The following is a 24,819-nucleotide window of genomic DNA, read 5'->3' on the forward strand; positions in this document are numbered from 1 at the left end:
TTCTCTGGCAACAGCTCTGTTGGACATTCCTGCAGTCAGCACGCCAATTGCACGCTCCTTCAAAACTTGAGATATCGGTGGCATTGTGTTGTGTGCACATTTTAAAAGTGGCATTTTGTCCCGAGGACAAGGTGCACCTATGTAATAATCATCCTGTTTAATCAGCTTCTTGATATGCTACACCTGTCAGGTGGATAGATTATTTTTGCAAAGGATAAATGCTCACTAAGAGGGATGTATTTGAGAGAAATAAACCTTTTGTGTATATGGAAAATGTGTGGGATTTTTTATTTCAGCTCATGAAACATGGGACCAACACTTTACATGTTGCGTTTATATTTTCGCTCAGTGTAGATACTCTTAAAAATGCACATCAAAATGGGAATCAACTACTTTTTAGGTTAAGAAGCAACTTTAACAAAATACATATTCAATGGCAATAGAGATAGTTGTTGATGAGATGACACATTTGATTTAACAATAAAACAGCTTTGCTATGCCAAAGTTTTCATCAGCTTATGAAAAGGTTAAACCACTAGGAGGCAGGCGACAATAAGGGGTACATTAGCCATTGCGGGGCCATTTTGAAGCAGATGCTTTGAGAAAGGGTGGACTCAGCGGCGGGCCACAGTGGTCCAGCCGTCATCGTCGGTCTCGTCGGTGGTCTTCTTAGGGCGACCAGCGTTCTCTTTGTCTTTCTCGGAGCGCCAGGAGCTCTTCTCTCCGTCCTCTTCACGCTCGCCCTCTCTGGGTCTGGGAGGAATCGGACGTTCCTCTTTACGCTCCTCACGCTTGTCGTCACCTGCACGGCGCCAGGAGCTGCCTCCTGTGTGCACAGAACCCCGTCTTGTTAGGGGATGGCATCTTAACTCTTAAGTGTTGTTTAAAAATATCTCCTCCAGACTGGAAATACCACCACAGGACAGGGGTTACAGTGGTCTTGATTTTCATGGTATAGGCAATGAATGATAGTATTGCTGCATTAACAGGTTGATGCTTGATACCGGTTGACGCTTGCAATAAATACAGAGCAAGTGGGGACACCTGCTGGCTAAATGGTTTAAAATGAAAGCTTTATAGCAAAACTTTAAACGTTTCTGCAGAGGACTGAGCTCATCTTACCTTCTTCAGGCTCTCTGCTGGGTGGGGGGCGGTCACGGTCATCTCTGCGATCAGGTCGCTCTCGACGGATAGGAGGGCGGTCCTCGCGGGCAGGCTCTTCCTGACGAACAGAGTCTCTCCAGCTTTTCTTTGGCGCCTCATCAGCACCTGGCCTTCTCCAGGCACCACCACCTCCACTACCCTCCTCCCTGAAAACAGAGGTCCCCCATTACTCCACAAAAAAACCTACACCTCGCCATAACACACGTATGCTACTTTATTTTCACAATATCAGTGAAACCATCCACCCGTTTAGGGCCACTCCTGATCATATGGTATATGAGCCTCCATTATCACAGCAGTGCCGTTTGTAGTCCACATACTGTGTGTCTGACCTGGGTGGGCGGCGCTCTGGGAAGCGTTCGCTCTCCTGTTTTTCCTCTCTCTCCTCCCTCTCGCCCTCTTCGTCCTCCTTGCGGCCACCACCTTCGCGGGGTGGACCCCAGCTCTCCTCGCGGGCCTTTTCCCTCTCACGCCAGCCACCACCTGAAGCAGACACCAGAGCAACTGCCCATGATCCAGCACAACGTGTGAAAAGAACTGGCAACAGTTGCCACTACACAAACATTTACTATTGGAAGTTCAATAAATAATTAACAGAATTACAGGAGAACAAGTATAAGGGCGCTTTCAACAACAACACACTTACTACACAAGACAAACATGCAACCACATTAATTCAATGATCCATATTTGGAAAAGATTAAATGAAAAACGCATCCATACCGGGCCGGACAGCAGGCTTCCATGGCTTGTCGTCACGGGGCCCTCCCCTCTCGTCATCTCCACCTCTCCTGGGGCCCCAGGTGTCATCATCAGCCCCGCGCCTGGGGCCCCTGGACTCATCCATGCCTCTGCGGGGGCCGTCATCAAAACCACGCCTGGGGCCATCATCGAAGCCTCTGCGGGGACCGCGGTCCTCGTCCCCTCCCCTTCTGGGACCACGGTCATCATCCCCAAAGGTTCTCCTTGGTGGACGGTCCTCATCCATGCCTCTGCGCAGGGGGCGGTCGTCATCCCCGAAGCCCCTGCGTGGGGGTCCACGGTCATCGTCTCCGCCACGGCGAGGGCCGTCTCCTCCTCTCCTGAAGGGTGGCTCTCGGTCTCTGTCCTCGCCGACATCCTCGCGGCCCTCAGCTCTCCAGTCCCTAGAGAGACAGAGCGAACGTACAGCACAGTTATAAGACAGATATAAGACGGACATGTCACTTTAACCAGTGAACACAAACATACAAAGTATTTTAAACCAGGTAAAATACTTAAAATTTGCAATCTGAATGAAATCCCACTCACTTAGCCTGTACGGTGACACTGTAGAGAATAATAGACCAGTTTTTGATCAGTAAACACAAAATGATTTTTAACCAGATGAAGAGCTTCAAAAGTACATTCTGAATGAAACCACACTCACTTATCAGGCACGGGGCGACGCCTCTCTGATTCAACCTCGGTGCGCCTCCTCCATCCTCCTCCTCCCTCCTCCTTCTCAGCGCCCCAGTCCTGGAGAGGAAAAGAGTGTCCAACACTGAGTGACGGGTTTCATTACCTTTACAACATAATTATGATCATTTTATCCTACTCAATATACCTTTATCTAAGCTCATTTTCAAGTTAACAGGGTACTAAGTCGACAGGGTGAAGGACTACATTCATTTCGCATTCTACACCCAAAGTGTCAAGACACTTCACACTGTGACGGGTGCCTGTGCTTGTCGCTCTCAGATCGCCGGTGAAATAGAAGTGCATTTCATTTCATGTCGCTCTTTGAGCGATCAATGGAGGAGAATCATCACTGAGCAAACAAAACTTTTAAGTGACTTTGGGTCCATTAAAAGCGCAACATAAAACCCATGTATTAATATTAGATATAGATCTTAACACCCCTTTAAAAGTGAGTCATCTTTGACTCAACAGGCAAAGTGAGGCTGTGGGAAAGTGCTCTGGGAGGAGATGTGTAGTAGGCTACCTTGGCTTCTCCTCTGGGTTTCTCCTCGGACCTAGCAGGGGCCCTCATCTCCTCCTCCCTGCGGCGCTCGCGCTCCTCAATCTCCTGCTGCCGGGCGCGCTGCTTCCTCTCCTGCTCCTCCAGTTTGGCAAGGCGCTCCTGGTACACCGCCTCCTCTGCCTCGCGCGCCTCCTGCTCGATGCGCTCACGCTCCTCGCGCTCTGCAACAACACATGGATAATACGTAGAACACAGGACCACTGAAGACTTATGGGGCAAGTGTCACATTGGATACCTAGACGAACAAACTCCAACCAAAAACCACACTGGACCCAAAATCTAACCTACCTAAATCTGTGCGCATAACTCAAGTTTTTGCACACATCTTCATTTGACATCAATTAAACTATTCCACCAAGGCCTAAAACTAACACCTGCAAAATGCGGGCATATTTTGGCATTGGAGGGTAAGACGTCTATTTCATCAGCCATGTTGGTGGCAGGTCAGGGCTACACAGTGAGAACGTTTTACTCGCATCTGTGACTAAAAATAGTCAAATATGATCACATTTGTAGTAAAATAAATGCTGAAGTAGCTGTTTTCAAATTATTTCTGCTGTTTTGTTCCATAGCTGGAAAATTAATCGCACAAAGTCAAAGAACTACGAATCCTATATAGCCTATTCCACCTCGTGATGCAACACCGCCAAGCTTGGGGTTGTGTGCACATGAAGAGCTGAGTGAAATAATCATTTTTAGAAGCGTTGCACACAGGCATAAAAGTGAGTCTAATTTACTTGATACGAAAGCCTACTTTGTCCTTCTGTTTCTTGGTTATTTACATTGTTTTGTTCACAAGCTAGGTTGTTTTTCAAAATTTTAGTTTAAACTGCTAGGGAAAAGATAACGCTTCTACTAGTCAGACTCAATCTCACAGGCAAACATGACGAGTCATGTTACCACGGTAACCTCCCATCCTTCAAGTGGCTGGTAAACATTTTTGCATCATCTGTGATATTTTGGTTAAAAGTAAAAAATTAAATATACCACATTACTTCTTACTAGAAATACATTTGTGTTAGAAACATTACAAAACATTCTCATCTGTTAATTTTGTGTTTTGTTGGTGTGATTTTAGCGAAAAAATTATATTTTGACTGGTAAAAAAACTAACTCGCTGGTAGATTGTCCTGTATTCCACCCTTTAACAGAAACTCAGAGGACTAGATCTACGTTAATTTGACAGTCATTCTATATATTAAGTCATCTCTGGACCTGAGCGGTAACTCTGAGGTACCTTTCTTGAGCTGCTCCTCGTGGATGCGCTGGGCCTCCTCCTCCTTATTGCGGTAGAAGGTGTTGCGACGGTCCTCCTTGCGGTGGATCTTCCTCTCCTCTCGACGCTTTGTCCTCTCCTCAACCAGGCGCTCCTGGAACTGTTTCAGTTTTTCCTTGGAAGGTAAAGAGCAAAGACACTTTAGGCCATACGCATTCAATTCATAACATTCTTACTGAGGTGTATTCTGAATATGATGAAAAAGAACACCGGCAAAATAACTTGTGGTGGAACACCCTTGACACTGGTATTACTTTGTTTGGTTATTCATGCTTTCTTAGTAGCGATTGATAATAGCTCTTTAATGTCATTGCCAATGGGCTTATAGAATCTGTGGTTTTATGCACGTTGAAATGGCGTTTACCTCGTAGATGAAGCTGCGAGCGTCGGTTATTTTGCCCACAAAGTTCTCCTTGTCCTGCATCATTCTGGACATCCTCTGTTTGTGCTCCAAGGCCTTCTCACGCTCCACCTTCATGTTGCTGATCTACAACACAAAACACATGGACCATAATAGATTTTTTAAATTACACATAAAACATGGATGAGTCAGCCTGACATCACTAGAGCGCTCAGTTCATGCATCCCATCTATGATGGCTTTAGGGCAGACACGATTTAGTCGACTGGTCGATCTGGTTGATAGTCTGTTGGTCGACCAATATTTCTTTAGTCGAGCAGTTGCTAAAAGAAATTGATTTGCACCTGTCTGAGATGACTGATCCATTGTGGAGGCCATGGGGATGGCACAGTCCATCAGTCTAAGACATGTGATACCCAAATTGTATATGGTTACATTACATAAGAACAATGGTGCAACACTAATAAAAATATGATTATTTTATAACAAAATGCGCTCTCTGGTGTTGGATAGTGGTCACTGTCCACGGTTCAGAAATACATCAGTGGGCTGTTGAATTGAGGCCCTTTTCCTTGACCATGTTGCTATGTGCATAATAGCAAAGTTAACCAGCATATTGGTATTGAGGACAATGCAGCAGCAGCAGAATGAGGAGATGAGAAAACTTGCCATTGCCTTCTTGTCTACGAAAAGTGAAGAGAGGAAACCAACTTAATTAGGTCTATAATCAACAGCTTAACTGTTAAAGGTGCCTGGCTTTATGAATCATCAATATATCTACAGAAATTATACAGACCCTGCTTTCGTTGCCTTTTTGTTTGTTTAATAGCCTACTGATTCCGTAAGCCAAAAACGTCACGCAACGACATTTCAAGTAAACAATTTCATCATTTAAAAAAATATATTTAAAAAAAAAGTACACTGGTATTATTTATAAATTGTGGTTTACACGGCTCCAAATTGTCAGAAATATTATAGTTATAATAATAATGCTCCTTTTTCTTCATCTACTTCTTATTGTTATTACTATTATGATCATAAGTAATGTCATTATCATCAGTAGGCTTAGTATAGCAGCCTTGTGTAACCACCATTGAGCTGCAGGCCTAAGAATGTATCCAGTTTAGTCTTAATACCGTAACTTACTTTAGCCTATATTTCAATGCTTATATAGGCTTCTGCAGCAATTAATAAGTCATAAGTCATTTATATCATCACAAAGCATAGGAGTCATTCATGATTTGAAATGCAATCAAGCATTTTTCTTTTAACTAAGTGAGCCTTGAATAATTAGCTTAAACAATAAATAAATCATTCCATTTCGGAATTGCATTCATGAATGAATGCAACTGTTTTTAGTCTTTGCTGTAATAAAGGCTTAGCAAAAAAACGTTACAACAGACTCTCTGGTACGCTTATAATTTATTTAGTGTTGTTAACATTGTTCCAAACGGTCAGAGAAATTATATTGTAATCTATACAGCACCTGTTTGGCACAAATAATATGCACACAGCGCTTGCTCCTTATCTTCTTTTTCTTGATCTCCAATATTTTCCACAATTAGCTAAATTTATTCCACACATCTGACTTTCCCCTTTACCTCCTGAGCAACCAGTAAGCATTCCCCCCTTTCAAGTTTATTTGTCAGGTCCTCTGCATTCATTTTGCTCTGACATGTGTTACGGTGTTCTGAGTTTGTTATAACCAATTTGATTATGATACGCTATAGGTCAGGCCCTATTGTGCCCTATTTGGACGGGATTAGTTTTACTGGGGGAGGTTGGGTAATGTAATTATGTACACAAGCACAAAACATCACATCTGTAATTTTTGTCCAGTCCAAATCTGCCATGTCAGTCATTTTTACATGGCAGGAAAGCAACAATTCCAGGCGGAATAGCCTTTGATAATACTAGTCCCGTGCTAATCAACATCCCTGTGTTTTGGGAGAAATGCCTGAGTTTGACAGACGTTGCTCGCGGTTTAAACAAGAAAACAATAACTGATTTGATAAATGTGCATAAGCTATATATGAATGGTCTAAATGTAGCCCATCAACTTTCACAGTGAATGCTTTTGTTTATATGTTTTGTGCATAGGAATTGAATATTGCCAAATGCATCAGTAAAACATTTTGAGGCTATTTAACCTGTTGAGTGTAGGGAGCAGTATTTTGATGTTTGGATGAAAAATGTACTCAAATGAAACTGCCTATTTCTCAGGCCCAGAATATGCATATAATTGTCAGATTATGATAGAAAACACTCTAACGTTTCCAAAACTGTCAAAATATTGTCTGTGAGTATAACAGAACTGATATTGCAGGCGAAAACCGGAGGAAAATCCAACCAGGAAGTGCTGTTTTTCCTGAAACCTCTCTGTTCCATTGCATGCCTTCCATCCATTTAAAGGGATATCAACCATGGCTTCCACATGGTGTGAACAGTCTTTAGACATAGTTTCAGACTTTTATTCTGAAAAAACGAGTGAGAACGATCACATTGCGTCAGTGGATGGCTGGGTGCCAGCAGAGTTTTGCATGCGCAACAGCTTGGTGCAGACATTTTCTCTCTCTCTCCTATTGAAAAAGCTACGGTCCGGTTGAAATATGATCAATTATTTATTGTAAAAACAACCTGAGGATTGATTATAAAAAACGTTTGACATGTTTCTACGAACTTTACGGATACTATTTGGAATTTTCGTCTGCCCGGTCTTGACCACTCGAGCCTGTGTATTTCTGAACATAACGCGCCAACCAAATGGAGTTATTTTGTATATAAAAAGAATCCATGGAACAAAAGGAACATTTATTGTGTAACTGGGAGTCTCGTGAGTGCAAACATCCGAACATCCAATTCATTTTTATTGCTTTTCTGACTTTTGTGACTAATCTACTTGGCTGCTAGTTGTTTGTAATATTTTGTCTACTGAGAGAGATGTCCTTACATAAACGTTTGGTATGCTTTCGCCAAAAAGCTTTTTTGAAATCTGACACACCAGGTGGATTAACAACAAGCTAAGCTGTGTTTTGCTGTATTGCACTTGTGATTTCATGAAAATTAAATATTTTTTGTGATGTAATTTGAATTTGGCGCTCTGCAATTTTAGCGGATGTTGACGAAAATGATCCCGGTAACGGGATGGGTGCATCAAGAAGTTAATGCAACCCTTGCTGTTAATAGATCACAAAGCAGCATACAACTGACCTAAATGCTTGGATATGATAAGTTAACTTTCTCATCCGTAGCCTTAAAACACATCTCAAGTGTAATTGCACTGTTTAGCTCATACCTGAAGGCTGGGGGGGCATTTAGGACGTACTGCGGATTGCTAAAATATCCTAATGATTATGACCACACTTCCTCAATTCAAATGTTATGGCGACACTATACCAAAGACAGTTTGATGTGGTTTAGAAACTTCAGAGGCAAGCTTGAGTTATCAGTGTGGCCTTATCTTCACGCCCAGAATAAAAACCTCCAAGCTTCAGTCATAATTGTCGATTTACATAACAAATAATCATAATTACAGGGGGCAGTTTGAAAAAAACGTATCCCGTCCGAATCATCCTCCAGAATAGCGGGCATTCTAGAGTAATAATTACATAAACCAACATTCTCTAGTAATATTAGTCCCATGTGAATAAGTATTTGGTCACATGCATGTGATTCATACATGTGTCATATAAAGACAGCAAGGGTTGAGGGAATAGGGAATGTTTTTCCTACATTTCGATAACTTCTCAGTCAGAAATGGCTGTAATTATGTTGCAGGCTCAGAAACACGGAGAGAGTGATAAACACTGTTGATGTTCTGTGGTGGTCGCTGCAGCAGGGAGGAGAGAAAGACAACGGGTGCTAGTCACACAGTCATTCGCTGTCTTTTAAAAAAAATAAACACAGGCAGCAAGTCTGAGCCCGGCCAAGCACAATCAAATAAATTGCTGGTCGGACTCTCTCTAGTCATTTGTGTGTCTTAATTATTGAATAAAAGAGTGTGATTAAAGCACCAGACAAGCTCAGTGAATATAGTCGATTTGATTAAAACACATAAGATGTGTCAGTATATGGAAAAATACACGTTTTAAGAACAGATAACTCCAGTTTGACCAAGATTTTTTTTTGGGGGGGTCGGGGACAGCCCTAGATGGCTTAGGATTTACAAAGGCACAGACACTGAAGAAATATATTGCCATACCCTCTCCTCCTCTTGGAGCTCCCATAACTCCATGTCTTTGACACGCTGCTCCTCATAGGCCTTCTTGATCAACGGGATCTCCTCCAGACGTTTGGCACGCTCAAAGTAGTCAATCTGCAAGGACCAGTCCACACATGAAACAATGTTGAGTGAGTCATTTCACCCCCTAGTAGAGGTCTTTAGGTATCACCTGTTTGTGTAACAGGCAAGACAGAAAACATGGAATCGCCTAATTTGCTGAAAATTCTGTCTTCACCTTTTTCTCCTGGTTCTTCAGGCGGTCTTGAAGTTCTCGCTTCTCCTTCTCCAGCTGCTCTACCTGCTTGGACATGATGAAGTCAGGGTCCAGGTCCTCAAGGTTCTGTACAGAGGGTGGTTAAAAGTTAATTTCATCATTGTACATCCACAATTATTTTCCAAAACCCATTCTAGATTGTATCTACATTCCAGGTTTACACTTATGGTACTGATACAAGTATGACCCATTGGGAAAAAACTTTGTCTTAACATCATTGACATAGAATTAGAATACTAGAATGAACAGTAACCTTCTTATGATGGCATAAAGGTCAGCCATTTTGGTCACGGAGTTGGGCAACGATGGTTTTCCAGATGTGTTTATATAGTGTAAACTAATTAATTTGAAGAATTTACCTGCACTGTATGTTTGTTAGATAGCAAGCCAGCTTGAGAGGACTGATTCCATTCATTTGTCAAATTAACTGCCAATAAGCCAACATTCCATTCAAACAATTATGTCAACATGATAGGATTTAGTCAATTGATGATAGGATTTAGACTAGCTGTAAATGCAACTTGTACCGACCGATATGGTATCATATACACTAAACAAAAATATAAACGCAACTTGTAAAGTGTTGGTCCCATGTTTCATGAGCTGAAATAAAAGATTCCAGAAATGTTCCATATGCACAAGCTTGTTTCGCTCAAATATTGCAAATATTTGTTTACACCTGTGTTAGTGAGCATTTTGGGATGCTCTGGATCAACGTGTTCCAGTTCCTGCCAATATCCAGTAACTTCGCACAGCCATTGAAGATGAGTGAGACAACATTCCACAGGCCACAATCAACAGCCTCATCAACTCTATGCGAAGGAGATGTGTCACGCTGCATGAGGCAAATGGTGGTCACACCAGATACGGACTGGTTTTCTGATCCATACTTTTTTCCCTTTTTTTTTTTTTTAAAGGTATCTGTGACCAACAGACGCATATGTGTCTTCCCAGTCATGGGGGGCTGTGCTCACTAGCATGGATGCAGATTTGGGCCTAAGGAATTTATTTCAATTGACTGATTTCCTTATATGAACTGTAGAATCTTTGAAATTGTTGCATGCTGCATTTATATTTTTGTTCAGCATAATAGCACTCACATCTTTCCAAGAAAACTAAATCTGAGACATTTATGATCGGTTACATAGAGAGGCTATTTAAACAGAAAAATCGGTATAAAAGCAGTATTGTACCTTCCTAATATTGAGTTGCACACCCCCCTTTTCCCCCTCAGAACAGTCTCAATTCATCAGGGCATGGACTCTACAAGATGTCGAAAGCGTTCCACAGGGATGCTGGCCTATGTTGACTCCATGGCTTCCCACAGTTGTGTCAAGTTGGTTGGATGTCCTTTGGGTGGTGGACCATTCTCAATACACACGGGAAACTGCGGACGGTTAAAAACCCAGCAGCGTTGCTGTTCATGACACAAACCAGTGCGCCTGGCACCTGCTACCGTACCCCGTTCAAAGGCACTTCAATCTTTTGTCTTGCCCTTTCATCCTCTCAATGGCATACACACGATCCATGTCAAAATCCATGTCAACACACAATCCATGTCATAATCTATGTCAAGGCTTCAAAATCCTTCTTTAACCTGTCTCCTTCCCTTCATCTACACTGATTATAGTGGATATAACAAAGTGACATCAATAAGGGATCCTAGCTTTCACCTGGATTCACCTGGTCAGTCTGTGTCATGGAAAGAACAGTTGTCCTTAATGTTATGTACACTCAGGGTATTTATAACTATATGAGAAATATTTAAGGTTGACAACTCTATTACATAACATGCCTTACTTTTATTTTCCTGCATAAGTAAAATCTGGATTATACCTCTACTGCCCTTCATTCCAATTAGACTGGTTTGGATATCTCCCTGACCAATATGGCTGCCATTGTCACCCCATTCAGGACCTTCGAGGGTTTAAAACATAGCCCCTCTAGTAATCCAAAGATGCACTATGCAGAAATCTCTCCTCCATTTCCTAGTTGCTGAAATTCTAATAGTTTACCTAATTTCTGTTTATATGACAAAAAAAGCAAGTAGAGTCGAGAATCATTGTACCATCTATACCGCTGTGAAATATATTTTCCATAACCCAAAATATTGTGCTTTTAGCTGATGTACAAAACCAAAAGGAAAGACACAAAAACGAAACTTAATGGAAGCAGAGCACACATAGAACAGATCTACCGATTCTTAGACTTGCTTTCAATGAAAATTACAGATCTATAACGCACATTTCTATGTGAATTTGGTCCAGTCAATCAAAAAGTTACATATTGCAGCTTTAATAGGATCACTAGGGTTAATATGTTTGATCAGTGGCATAATGTACAGCTTATTTGAGCTTATGTGTAGTTTACCTCTATATCGAAGTATTTGAATGCCTTGGCTCCCAACTCTGTCTTCTTGATCTGCTCCAGCCGCTCGCGCACCGTCTTCTTCTTGATCTGCTCGTGCTCCTGCATGATGCGCTCCTTCTCGCGTTCCTTGGCCTCCTGGCGCAGGCGCTCCTCTTCCGCTTTGCGCACCTTCTGCAGCTCCGCCTCGCGTTGTTCCAGCTCCTCCTTCTCCCGCTGGATGTTGAGGTTCTCTAGGCGCTCCTTGCGCTCCTCGATGGTCTGCCGGCGGGCCAGGATGCGCTGGTGCTCCTTGCGGCCATTCTTCAGGTAGGCAGTGATGGCCAGATGGCTTTGCTCCTCACGCTCTTGCTGGAAATGGCAGACAAGAGGGTAGAAGAGTGAGAGACAGGGACAGGTTTGTTTGAGCGAGAATGAAATGGAGCAATAGAGATTGAGCATGAATGGGGGTTTCATGCGGTATCAATGTGAATTGGTGCTGTGTTTGTATGTATATGCATGGAACAATACATACAATATTGGCCCTAAATACCATAGAATCATTTATGGAATGTGCATCGGGGATGATAGAAAAGCAAGTCTTGATAATAGATCAGGGAGGACAGCGACATTGTCGACTTGACGTTTTTAGGGCTTGCAATCCATATCCAAATGCTATCTCGACAGGGGGCTGTGCTCACCAGCATGGATGCAGGCTTTATGACCTGGATCGCCTTGGCCAAGGAGGACGACATGGCTGTCAGCTGGTTCCGGATCTGCGCCGAGGGCATGTTCTGCAAGAACGGCCCCACAGGAGAGTCCTCTTTGGTTGAGTAGTTCAGGTCTGAACCAAAGCTCAGGTTTCGAGTGGTGTGGTCAATTCGAACCTAGAACAGACGTTTTAAAAATGTTTTTCACGTGTACCATTCTCACTGCAGGCTGCTGAGGGGAGAACGGCTCATGATAATAACACCTGGAAACCATGTGTTTGATGTATTTGATACAATTCCTCGGCAGTCATTAACACATGCCCGTTCTCCCCAACTAAGGTGCCACCAACCTCCTGTGACCATTCTGTGTAATATAAACAGAAGTGTTCATCTTTTAGTTGTGGAAATACTGATTGAATTCAAAGTGTATCGGTATGAAAACACAAAAACGGATTAAGTTCAAAAGTCCACTTTGTATGATTTTGCAGAGAATCTCATTGTTTCAGGCAAAATCCATGTCCAGTACTCTACCTGCAGATCGCAGTGTCGGGCAGCATCCACAATGGAGCGCTCCAACTGGAAGGCATCCACAAATGGAACCAGGGAGGCCAGACGGCTGAACTCAATGCTCTGATAAATTTGCGCCACCTAATATATAGAATAATAGAATAAACCGTGTTCAGTGATTAGCTCATAGGACCACAACTTACATACAATACATGACATGTGTTACAAAGCATTTTGTTACAGTGACAACATGCATTACACACTATAGCGGGGATGGGCAACATCTTGAGGCTCGAGGGCCATATTAGGACTGCTTTTTTTGTTGTTGACCAATTTGTGGACTGGAAAAAGAGCAGTTAATTTAAAATACATAGAAAGTATGTAGAAGTTTAATCGTCTCGCGGGCCTCCTGGTGCCCGTCCCTGCACTATAGAGTTACAACAAGGACAACAGACATGGTTATTAACAAAGTTCAATTACATTTTATTTCATTAGTTATTGTTTGACACATTTTCGTGATGTTTAACTACGAGTGAGATTAACAGACCATCAAGTATAAAGGGCCTAAGACAAATGACCAATAAGTCACCTGCTGCAGCAGCCGGAGGATGGTGTTACTCTGCAGGTGGGGAACGTACTGCTGGAGGTCCGCCTCTTTCTCCGACTGGTCTCTCACCCAGTTCAACACCTAACAGGAAGAAGGGTAAATTAATCAGCCGTGTAACAAATAGCTGTTGTTTTTAGAGGAATTGTGTGTATGCATTGTACATTGTTTTTTTTGTACAGTTGCAAGTCATATTGCCCAATGTCGCGACACTATAGCTTTTCTGAATCTGAATTCAAATGTTACCTTTGCTACTCTTCCGCTCAGCTTCAGTGGGTGGAAGTCCATCTCCAGCCAATTGTACAGCTCCTTCACCTCAGGTACAATGTACTGCAGCAAATTGAACCTCACCTGAAGGTAAACATAACACACACATAGCACTCAGTGAACAACCCCCGACAAAAGCAACAGCAGTTGGTTAACGTGTTTGTTTTCATTTTCAATTATGTAGTAAACAAACATATCTGTGCGTGTTGTTCACAAGACTAAAACAAGTCTAGCACTAAAATACAAACTCCTAACATTGTCTGACATATCGGACATTCGGTCACCTGCCTCTTATACCCAGCCTGCTCACAAACAGAAATCACCATAGTTATTTCTATACTGTTCCATGCACGTATGTATATACCATGTCATTGATGAGGCTCTGGCGGGTCGGTGGGGACTGCAGGCCCAGTAGTGTGGCCAGCCTTCGGTGTTTCTCCACGATGATGCCATCCATGTCCAACAGGCGGGCGATGTCCGTGCGCTCCGGGGTGATTGGAATGGACAGGGTTGCAAGGAGGACCCTTGTGGACATCCTGAGGAAGAGAGAGAAAAGAGAGCCGTAAGTACCTGCCTGACCTGCAACCTCAGATCTACCTATCAAACATTGACTTGCGAATGACCGTTCTAGTAATTATATTTCTACGTGCCACATATTCCAGCAGAGCAGAGACTGGTAAGGACTGGGCTAGCATACCTCTGCATCTCCTCCTGGGTGAGGTTCTTGCGCATCTCCCTGGAGAGGTGGTAGAGGCGGTGGAGGGTGCAGGCGTGGAACAGGGCATTCCCAGACTTCCAAAACACAGTGGACACCTTGTTGTAGTAGTTGGCCATAAGTTGAGGCTTGGGGGGCTTCTTGGAAAGGGCAAAGAGACCATGGATGTCTTCCACAGCCTTGAAAGCTTCCTATAAAAATCAAAAATCTAATTTCACCATTCACAACACATAAGATCAATGTTCATAATAAAATGTAGATAAAAAAGGGCTTATTGAAAAAAGAAAATGGACGATGAAGTATTCTTCTCCCAGATGCAACCGTTACAATATTACAAGCTAATTATATATGCAGTGATGGAACTCAAGGCTTTTGGGCACTAGCCAGCCGGGCTAGTAGACTAGCTAAGATGGTACTAGCCCAGTTTATAAAGTCATATATGCGAGGTGAGCGCCCAGAAGATATAGACCTATGTATTTGCTTTTAAATTGGAAATGACATAAGACAGAGTCAGGCATAAAAACATATTGGAAAACCTCTTGTTCCCGGAACATTTCACAATGTTTAAATTATGTTGTAACTACTATTTGTTTGTCAGTTGTAGTTTTTTTTTGGTGTTGGGGGTGTTACGTTTGCAAAAAAAAGATATATGTATTATCTTTGTTGCTAGCTACCAACGACAACTATTCACACACAGGTGTCAAACACAACAATGTTCCCTTGGCAACCAAATTAAGCTTGTGTGTGTATCTGTTGACCTGCCGCCGCGAAGACAGAGGATCGAAGCTAATGGTCAACTCACATGCCAATCAACTACACTGTAGCTAGCTACGTCAACATGAGCATTCGCCAGACACCAGCTAAGAAGCCCGCAGCTAGCTTGCCGCCCACCCCAGAGCAGTAATTTGACTTTTAAGGTGGAGTTGTTGTTGGAGAGAATTTTAATACATGTGCAAACCACAGCGGTTTATAAAACACCTTAAAATGAGTTTCCCTCGCTCTCTGAAAAACACTTGCCTCAGGCGAGCAGGCGAGCTCAATTTCCATCCCTGCATGTATGACATCATACCTGCCAGAGCTCCATGGCGATGGCACTGTCCAGCTGCACCAGGCGTGTCTCCAGGTGCATAGACTGGCTCTCAGGGTTGTTCAGGTTGATGGCCGTACTCTGGTTGTGGTGGCGCTGGATCTGACCCAGATGCATGCGTAGATTGTCGCACAGCTTCCGGAACTCTGCCTTACGGGTGTACTGAAGGCAGAACTTGAAAGCTGTGGAGCACATCAGGATATGGTTAGGATGCAGAGCAATATACATATTGTTTCATTTACATCAACGTTTAGAACACTGACAGTTGTTGACTTTAGCTTTAATTATGAACCATAATAAGTTGTGATGCACTGATATTACATTTTTGTCCGATACCGATATCCAATATTTTATTTGCCCCCCAAAAAACTATACAGATAACCAATATTAAAACATTTAGCTGCCTTTTAAGCATTCTAGTACATTTAAATAGTCAGACCGCTGCGTCTGTGTGTGTTAAGGCACTGCATCTCAGTGCAAGAGGCATCACTACAGTCCCTGGTTCGAATCCAGGCTGTATCACATCCGACCGTGATTGGGAGTCCCATATGGCAACGCACAATTGGCCCAGCGTCACCCGGGCCGTCATTGAAAATAAGAATTTGCTCTTAACTGACTTGCCTAGTTAAATAAAAGGTCACACACACACACACTGACCAACCAAAAAGTTATTTTGTTGGCATTTATGTATGTCCCCATTACCAGTAAAGCATAATGAAATCCTATTTCTTTCACTTACTTGCTGTGCTGTTTCGTTGTTCATTTGTTCAGTCGTTTCATTCTAAACCAGGATTTCTATGGAATGCTGTTTGGGTCTTTGCATCTCAAAAAAGATACACGTCAAATAACACTTTTGACGTGTCAAATAACATAACATAATCTGTTTCAGTAGCTATAGTTAGCTAACTATATAGCTAGGTGTCATCATCTAAAATAACCCTAATTTCTAAGACTTCTTATTTGATTAATGGTGGTCGGACCCATTTATGTGAAGCTAGCCACAATAAGGATTAGCAAGAATCGTGGACTTTGCGGTTAGCCTTCAAAATAAAAGTATGGCATAATTCTACTCTTTGTATTCATTTGGATCACTGTCAATTAAATACTTTTGTTTTGAAGGCAAACCACAAATTCCACTATTGTGCCTAATCCTTATTGTGGCTAGCTTCACAACACACACACACACGACCGGTCCGACGACCGGTCCGGTCGAGCCTCACTAGCCCGATGAAGCTAGCTGGCTGCTTTTAACGTTAGTTTGTGCTACAGGATTAAGTAGCTGGCAAGCTACTTATTTTGAAGTTCAATTTCAATAGGCGAATAACAAGTGGCAACATAGCTAATACTTACTCACAAGGATTCCTAATACTGCAGTTTCTACTGGTCATTGTTTTCAGGCTGGTTGTATTGGTGCTAGCTAGATACCAAGCTAAAGCTAGCAACCCCAGTTGCGGTCAAACAAATGATGCTTTATTACCAGCGCGGTATTGTAAACACATAGTTCGTTGCCGGTGTTTGCTTATTTGCAGACTGTTTTGTCCAGCTTTGACAGTGCTAGTGTATCTTTTTTGACATACAAAGACCCAAACGGCGTTCCATAGTATGTATGTCGTGAAGCTAATAGCAGTGACGCTATTACTTTGTAACATCAGTAGGGCAACATCTGAAAAATAGCGCACTTGGTAGTGTGTACCGGTGCTCGACCAGTCGGTGAAAACCAAAAATCACCCACAACAGAGAACGGTTGATTGTCAAGGGCAATGATTTCCATTATCTTGGCTTTAATGGATTTCGCCTTTGAGTTGTCTCGCTGATATTGTCTTACTCTTTCAAATGAATGCTCGACTTGTTGACTGCTCGATCCACACAGCAAACGTGGGCTAGGTTAGGAATGCTGTGTCGCACATGTAGTGAAAATTTTTATGTGCCATTATTACGTCATGTGCCTACGTTACATAGGTATGCACGGTAGCTTTGACATCGGTTTTAACACAGTGTTAAACTAGACATCGGGACGATTCCGATGTTGGCATTTTTAGCTAATATCGGGCGATTCCTTTATATTCACCGATATATCGTGCATCCCTAATAATAACACTTCATACTGTGATATGGTGACAGAGTGTGAGTAAACCTAACATTAGGGAAAAAACTAAGTCACAGCATACTACACTTACGCATCTCAGACTAATATATATTTCTAATAACAAGATTGTTAGATAATATCAAACCTACACTCAGACCAGGCACAGGTATGAAATTATTGTTATTTTCAAATACAATCTTTTTGGGCTTACTAATATTTACTTTTAGTAAATTAAATATTTCATTTACTTTTAGTCATTCCTTATCATTAAAACACTCAAATAATTGCATTGTGCTCCTAAACAGACGTATGTATGTACTCACTGTACAAAAAATGTCAGCATTAGAGCCCTGAACTAATAATAATAAATAAGACTTATCACTTGATTTGTGATGTTCAGTTGTAGAACTGTGTCTGTTTTACTATTGTATCTAAATGATTGGTTAAAAGACTCCGGTCACAAAAATTCAACTGAGCAATATACCACATTACTTCTTACTAGTAATACATTTATTGTTTTAGAAACACTACAAAGCATGTTCATCCATTATTTGTTATTTTTGGTGTAATTAGATGGATTTTTTTTCTCTACAGCTATCTGCCACAGTGGCTGTTGGACCAAAAAGTTCATTTCCCACCCATGTTTAATATTCAGATTGTGCTCACCTTGTTGGGCAATGTCATGGTATAGGCGCTCCACCTTGGAGTTGTTACGCAGCAGGTCCAGGCATTGGCGGTAGGATTCCCACAGAAATTTCACCCAAGGAGTGAGCAGCAGACGGTCTGTACGATCCTGGGTGTCTTCACCACTCACAGCACTCAGAAGTACACTAGGATCACACAAGAAGTTATGCATCAATACTTGAGCTCACAGAACTGCACCGTCAACATTGTGGGGTGGCGGGTAGCCTGGCGGGTAGTTTCTTTGGGCCAGTAACCGAAAGGTTGCTGGATTGAATCCCCGAGCTGACAAGGTACAAAATCTGTCATTCTGCCCCTGAGCAAGGCAGTTAACCCACTGTTCCCCGGTCGCTGAAGACGTGGGTGTCGATTAAGGCTGCCCTCCGCACCTCTGATTCAGAGGGGTTGGGTTAAATGCGGAAGACACATTTCAGTTGAATGTATCGCCCTAGTCAGTTATACAATTGTGGTGGTATACACCACCACTTGAATGGTTTACAGCAGAGGTGAAGCATGACTGTTAGCATGGTTACCACCATTAAAGGTAGTAACAATAAGTGTGCAGATAGTCCAATATATCTGAATTATAGTATCAGCCCATCACAATAAAGTTTTAATAGCCCCATACCTCAAAGCTATTTCCTGGTTAAATAAATACCTCTCAGGAGTCTGGATGTTGTCAAGGTCTTCAATGTCCAGGACCATCTGCTGTGACTCCCCCTTGGCGGTCTCGGTCTTCTCCTCGGCCAACTTCAGGTAGGCTCGAACCACATCCTCGAGGGATTTGATGTTCACCTACATCACGAAATAGAGGCTCATGCATAAAGGCCCAGTGTAGTCCAAAAATAGATTTTCCTATTTTTAATATATACACAGTGCCCGTCAAAGGTTTGGACACACCTACTCATTCCAGTTTTTTTAAAATTTGACCTGGCCTCCACAATCACTTGACCTTAACCCAATTGAGATGGTCTGGGATGAGTTGAACCGCAGAGTGAAGGAAAAGAGGCCAACAAGTGCTCAGCATATGTGGGAACTCCTTCAAGACTGTTGGAAAAGCATTCCTCATGAAGCTGGTTGAGAGAATGCCAAGCGTGTGCAAAGCTGTCATCAAGGCAAAGGGTGGCTACTTTGAAGAATCTCAAATATAAAATATATTTTGTAAAATACTTTTTTGGTTACTACATGATTCCATATGTGTTATTTCATAGTTTTGATGTCTTCACTATTATTCTACAATGTATAAAATAGTCAAAATAAAGAAAAACCCTTGAATGAGTAGGTGTGCCCAGACTTTTGACTGGTTCCAAACCTTTCTGCCAATAACAGGTAGTTTTCAGTTTTCCAATCTCCACTCAGACCACTCCCTGACAGTCCAATCAAAATTTTTGTTTGAGAAATTGCTCTTACTGGGAATCTATTTCTTTTTGACCATTTTAATTGAAAACAATCACAGTAAGATATTTATTTGATATTGAGATAAAAACGTCTGCTAGTGGACCTTTAACTCCGGCAGGTGAGTGACGAAGTAGGATCAATAGTATCCAACATTTAGGGTTATCAAAGAGAGGGCTGGGTGTGCTTCCACTGACCTGCTGGCAGATGTTCTTGTACTGGTAGAGACCCTCCTTTGCCAGGTGGCTCTTGCGCAGGTCAACACAGAGCTCCAGGTACTTGACCATGATGGGCTCGTGGATCTTCTGCCATGTTCGATGCTTTTTGCTCTTGATGACATCGTACAAGACATCCAAAGCTGGCTGCTTTTTGCCAACCTCCAAGAACTCTGTACAAACACAGCAAATTACATAAAAATGGAGGCAAACAGCATAATAGTTTGGAAGGTGAGTCAGTTGCTACTAACATGTATATTCATGGGACACCAAATGGTTTAAAAACCGATCTGATAGTTGAAGGTAGAGCGATCAACCTAACCATTTAGCTAGCTACTCTTTAGCCTTTGAAAACCTGTCTTATTATACATAGGGTTTTCAGCAGTTAGCTTCCCCCACAGTTGGCTGCGTGTGAACTACAATTCCGACGCTGTATTTTAAAGTTTAGAAACGTCAATAACCATTGCTTGCAAAACAAAAATATACACTTACTGTACCAGTTTTGCACAGATCCATACGCTATGTGCCTCCAGTTGACAAACTACACTTCTTCCCCAGTTACGCTTACACACGTGTTAAGACTGCGCTAGATAGCTAATTGGCACTGGTGACCACCTATATCTTCCATCTGTCTTCCTTAACAAAAGATCCCCAACCAGAACATACTATCATCAGAGGCACTAAAGCAGTTAGCGTCTATGAATGGGGTAGCTACTCCCCAAACCAGCTATATGTTGACTAACAACAACTATTGGTACTACTAAGCGACAATATAACGGCAAGATGTGTCAACTGACTCATTAATCCTAATTAAAGGTGACTAGCTAGCTAGCTAGCTAGCTAGCGCAATTGATTGACAATCTTAGTATGGCCTTGTTTTGGTTATGCAATCTTTATTATATTTAACCTTTATTTAACTAGGCACGTCAAGAACAAATTCTTATTTACAATGACGGCATACCATATGACCAAACCCTAACCTGGACGACGCTGGGCCAATTGTGCACCACCCTATGGGACTCCCAATCACGGCCAGTTATGATACAGCCTGGGTTCAAACCAGGGTCTGTAATGACACCTCTAGAACTGAGATAGAGAGCTTAGACCGCCACGCCACTCAGGAGCCCAAAGACAATTCTAAAAAAACATTAACCACCAGCACCTGTTGCTTTTCAGTTGATAGTTCCCGATTGGCGCAGCGGTCTAACAAGCTGACCACAGCGCTCTCCTTGCAAAATACATTTTGAAATCTATGTTATTCAATTATTGCACCCATACTGCTCGCGCGCGCCAACGAACATCTGCGTTGCCAAGGGCTAAAATAGAAGTCCTTTCGATTTCTAATGCAGATCGTGCTGCAAGTCCTGCCTCTCCCATCTCATTGGTTTATAGAAGCAGGTACCCACGTGCTATCTCCTCACTGGTTATACCTACGTAGGTGACTGAAAGATGAATGAGGTCAGTGGTGGTAATGCACCTAATTTATGAAAGTTGCCAATCGCAATATAAAGTCAAGAGAAGAAAATACCTGGAAGGAAGAGAGAAACAATTCGGTTGACTGTTTTATGTGTGGATTAATTGGCGTAGGTATGGGGACAGTAGGGGACAGGTCAAAAAGCATTAAACATTTATGGCAATATAGCTAGTTAGCTTGCACTTGCTAGCTAATTTGTCCTATTTAGCTAGCGTGCTGTTGCTAGCTAATTTGTCCTGGGATATAAACATTGAGTTGTTATTTTACCTGAAATGCACAAGGTCCTCTACTCTTGACAATTAATCCACACATAAAACGGTCAACCGAATCGTTTTTAGTCATCTCTCTTCCTTACAGGCTTTTTCATCTTTGAACTTATATGGTGATTGGCATCTAAACTTTCATAGTATTACTAAGACACAGTTCGTCTTTCTGTCACCTTCGTGGGTATAACCAATGAGGAGATGGCACGTAGGTACCTGCTTCTATAAAACAATGAGAAGATGGGGGAGGCCGGACTTTCAGCGCGATCTGAGTCAGAAATAGAAAGGACTTCTATTTTAGCTCTTTGCAACGCAAACGCTGGTTGATGCCGCAAGCAGTGTGGGTGCAATAATTGAATAACATAGATTTCTCAATTTATTTTGCAACGCTGGCGTGTAATCAGAAGGCACTGCAGTCCCTGGTTCCAATTCAGGGTGCATCATATCCGGCTGTGATTGGGAGTCCCATAAGGCGACGCACAATTGGCCCAGAGTCGTCCGGGTTTGGCCGTTGTTGTAAATAAGAATTTGCTCTTAAGTGACTTTCCTAGTTAAATCAAGGCTAAATGTAAAAAAAAAAAAAAAAATGGAAGTATAGTATAGAATAGTTAACTAACGTTACATGTGGCCTAAACCGATTAGTTACGGACATCAAAGCGAGTTTGACAAGTTGCTCACTGTGTCACTACTAGTTAGCCGCGTATTATCGCAGCTTGACGATGACGGGATAAGTTAATACGTTAGCCCTTCAGGGCTAGGATGTGCTGATGTTTAAATGTATCTAGGTCAGTGTGAGCAAAGATGGCAGGTACTTTTTTCATGTCAGTGGGACAATCAGATAGTTTGTGTGATTTTCGATTTCAAACGGCTAATCTTGCTGAATTGGCAGGGCCATGACACATTTAACGTCATTGTGGGTGGTGGAACCCTAACTCTTAGGCCTAGTGACACTGGTGGCCTGAACGAGCGTATACTTGAAACATGGCTTCCCCGCCATGCGTAGCAAGCTGTTACGTTAACCATGGCAAGCCAACAATGAATACACATAACTTGGGCTAGCTAGTGTAGCTTCCTAGCTAGCAAGCGATGACATCTAGGAAATTACCCTCTACGACTCACCATTTGCTCGTTTGAGAGCATTCTCCGGTCGTTGGAAATATGCCGGCATTTTATGACCTTGCTCGCGGATTGAAGAGAAGGTTGGTTTAGGTGAATTTTACTAATTTCACCGGTCCATCCGAGCCAGGTATTCACCCACTCTACAAGCTCCTGGGAAAGGAATTAACCTCGAGCTGGGTTGCCAGGTTCGAAAAAATCCTAACAAACGACCACTAAACGACTACTCAAAACCCGCACAAAAAGGCATGAAAAACAGCCAAATTTCCCCCCCACAGCAAGAGGAGAGTTGCCACATGTATAGTAGTTACACGTTTATCAAAATAATAATTATTGCAAACTATGACATGACATAATAAACTCATTTGAATATGTTGCAAGAATAAATATAATTTGCCCTTATTAAACTCGTCAGATCATTTTCCATCAAGGAATGTCGATTTAACTCGTTTGACTGCTATGATTGAGCAATAGGGTATGGTATATGGCCAATATACCATGGCTAAGGGCTGTTCTTAAGCATGACGCAACATGACGAGCCTGGATACTGGCGTTAGCCCTGTAATATTGGCCATATACCACAAAACCCCAGGGTGCCTTATTGCTATTATTAACTGATTACCAACATAAAAGTTTTTTTTGTCATACCCAAGGTATATACCACGTCTGTCAGCCAACAGCATTCAGGGCTCGGCTGTCAGCCAATCAGCATTCAGGGCTTGAACCCGTTTATAATCAAGCGATAAGGCCCGAGGGGTTGTGGAATATGGCCAATATACCACGGCTTAGGGCCACGTTGATTCGTACATACGAACAGCCCTTAGCCGTGGTATATTGGCCATATACCACAACCCCTCGGGCCTTATTGCTTAATTATAAACCTTGGAGGTGCCTTATTGCAACTTTAAAAAACTGTTAGGCTATTTTCTGGCAATTGTGCCTTTTATTATATGCCCAATGTTAAGACTACAAACAGTTATAAATGGCCCATTTGACTTGTCGTTTCAATAGGCATCGACTGATGCCTATTGACAAAATTCTAGGTGTATGGACAGACAAAATTCTAGGTGTATGGTTGTAATTCAACTTTGCCATGGTTTGCTGAGATAGATGCAGGTAGCCTATAGCCCCAGATAGGCCTACATCTTATTTCAGATAGTCTACAGTAGTCTAAGCAAAATGTAAACAAGATGTAAAATGAAAGATTTAGCAGCTTGCTGAATTCAAATGGACTCTTTTGTTCAACATGAATAGTTTGGCGATTTCAAGGTACGAAATGCATGTGCTTCCCAATAGCCTACTAGAATAAGCTACTGGGGATTGAGTCGTAATTTCAATTAAATATTAAATACTAATAATATGTATATGAACTGAATATGCTTGTCAACAACAGTCAGTGTTTAACATTTTTTCCTTTAGCCTAATCTGACTGACTGTTACCATCAATCTAATGCATTCTAACAACTGATCTGAAATAGCGATGGCTTTGATAACTTCCAATTTAATTAACTAAACATGTCCGTTAATAATTGCATAATAACACAAGGCTACAACAACAATACACTGAAGTTATAGGCTATTTATTAAATCCGTTTGCCAACTTCAAGTAGACTACACAAGTGGCAAAAAATTGATTTGCAATGACTCCAGTGATAGTCATTTAAACATATTTATTGTATCAAATGGTAGCTTACGATGGCATTTAAATCAGCAGCAACAGGTCACAGTGAAATAAATATTATTTTTTTTAAAGAGAAATGCGAAGACCGTCACGGGTCACTTAAGAGGTAAATAAAATAAAATGAAATGCTCGACCAATACATTCTCACCCGTGACATCGTTTTCTAAGTGTGCTATTACAGGATAATCACGAACATGGCAACCTTGCTCGTGAGCGGCCTACATCAGTAACGACATAAGTTCCCGTATGTACACGAAGCGCTTTTCATAGCTAGACAGGCAGTAAGTAGCAAAGTAAATAATGAAATATATAGTATCAGTCAAGAGTTTGGACACACCTACTCATTCAAGGGTTTTTCTTTATTTGTACTATTT

At 42.1% G+C, this 24,819-nt stretch overlaps 1 protein-coding gene across 5 annotated transcripts; it reads right to left on the reverse strand.

Annotated features, from left to right (window-relative positions):
• Window positions 1-271: 271 nt before the first annotated feature.
• LOC112252814 (eukaryotic translation initiation factor 3 subunit A) lies at window positions 272-22,936 on the reverse strand. Of its 5 annotated transcripts, none has more exons than XM_024424444.2 (23): window positions 22,768-22,936; window positions 19,894-20,084; window positions 18,960-19,096; window positions 18,287-18,450; window positions 15,517-15,716; window positions 14,430-14,638; window positions 14,097-14,268; window positions 13,712-13,816; window positions 13,451-13,549; window positions 12,886-13,002; window positions 12,346-12,531; window positions 11,669-12,016; window positions 9,260-9,364; window positions 9,004-9,117; window positions 4,807-4,929; window positions 4,404-4,557; window positions 3,128-3,327; window positions 2,573-2,661; window positions 2,455-2,472; window positions 1,888-2,309; window positions 1,485-1,647; window positions 1,123-1,310; window positions 272-826 (listed from the first exon to the last, which is right to left on the reverse strand). In XM_024424444.2, exons 1-23 carry the CDS (start codon window positions 22,814-22,816, stop codon window positions 615-617), a joined length of 3,765 nt encoding a protein of 1,254 aa, XP_024280212.1. In that variant the 5' UTR covers window positions 22,817-22,936; the 3' UTR covers window positions 272-614. The 5 variants fall into 5 exon arrangements, with proteins under 5 accessions (XP_024280212.1, XP_024280209.1, XP_024280208.1 ...); XM_024424441.2 differs by having other exon boundaries at window positions 1,497-1,668; XM_024424440.2 differs by having other exon boundaries at window positions 1,485-1,668.
• Window positions 22,937-24,819: the final 1,883 nt, after the last annotated feature.

The sequence above is a fragment of the Oncorhynchus tshawytscha genome, linkage group LG06 (genome assembly GCF_018296145.1).
Source record: "Oncorhynchus tshawytscha isolate Ot180627B linkage group LG06, Otsh_v2.0, whole genome shotgun sequence".
NCBI classification, from domain to species: Eukaryota; Metazoa; Chordata; class Actinopteri; order Salmoniformes; family Salmonidae; genus Oncorhynchus; species Oncorhynchus tshawytscha.

Excerpts from the sequence above, each read along its gene's own strand:
- LOC112252814 (XM_024424440.2), bottom strand. The coding sequence starts at position 22,816 with ATGCCGGCATATTTCCAACGACCGGAGAATGCTCTCAAACGAGCAAAT. Across the intron at positions 12,532-12,885 it reads CCCGACACTGCGATCTGCAG|GTTCGAATTGACCACACCAC; the intron begins GTAGAGTACTGG and ends CGTCTGTTCTAG. Across the intron at positions 3,328-4,403 it reads CGAGGAGCAGCTCAAGAAAG|AGCGCGAGGAGCGTGAGCGC; the intron begins GTACCTCAGAGT and ends GTGTTGTTGCAG.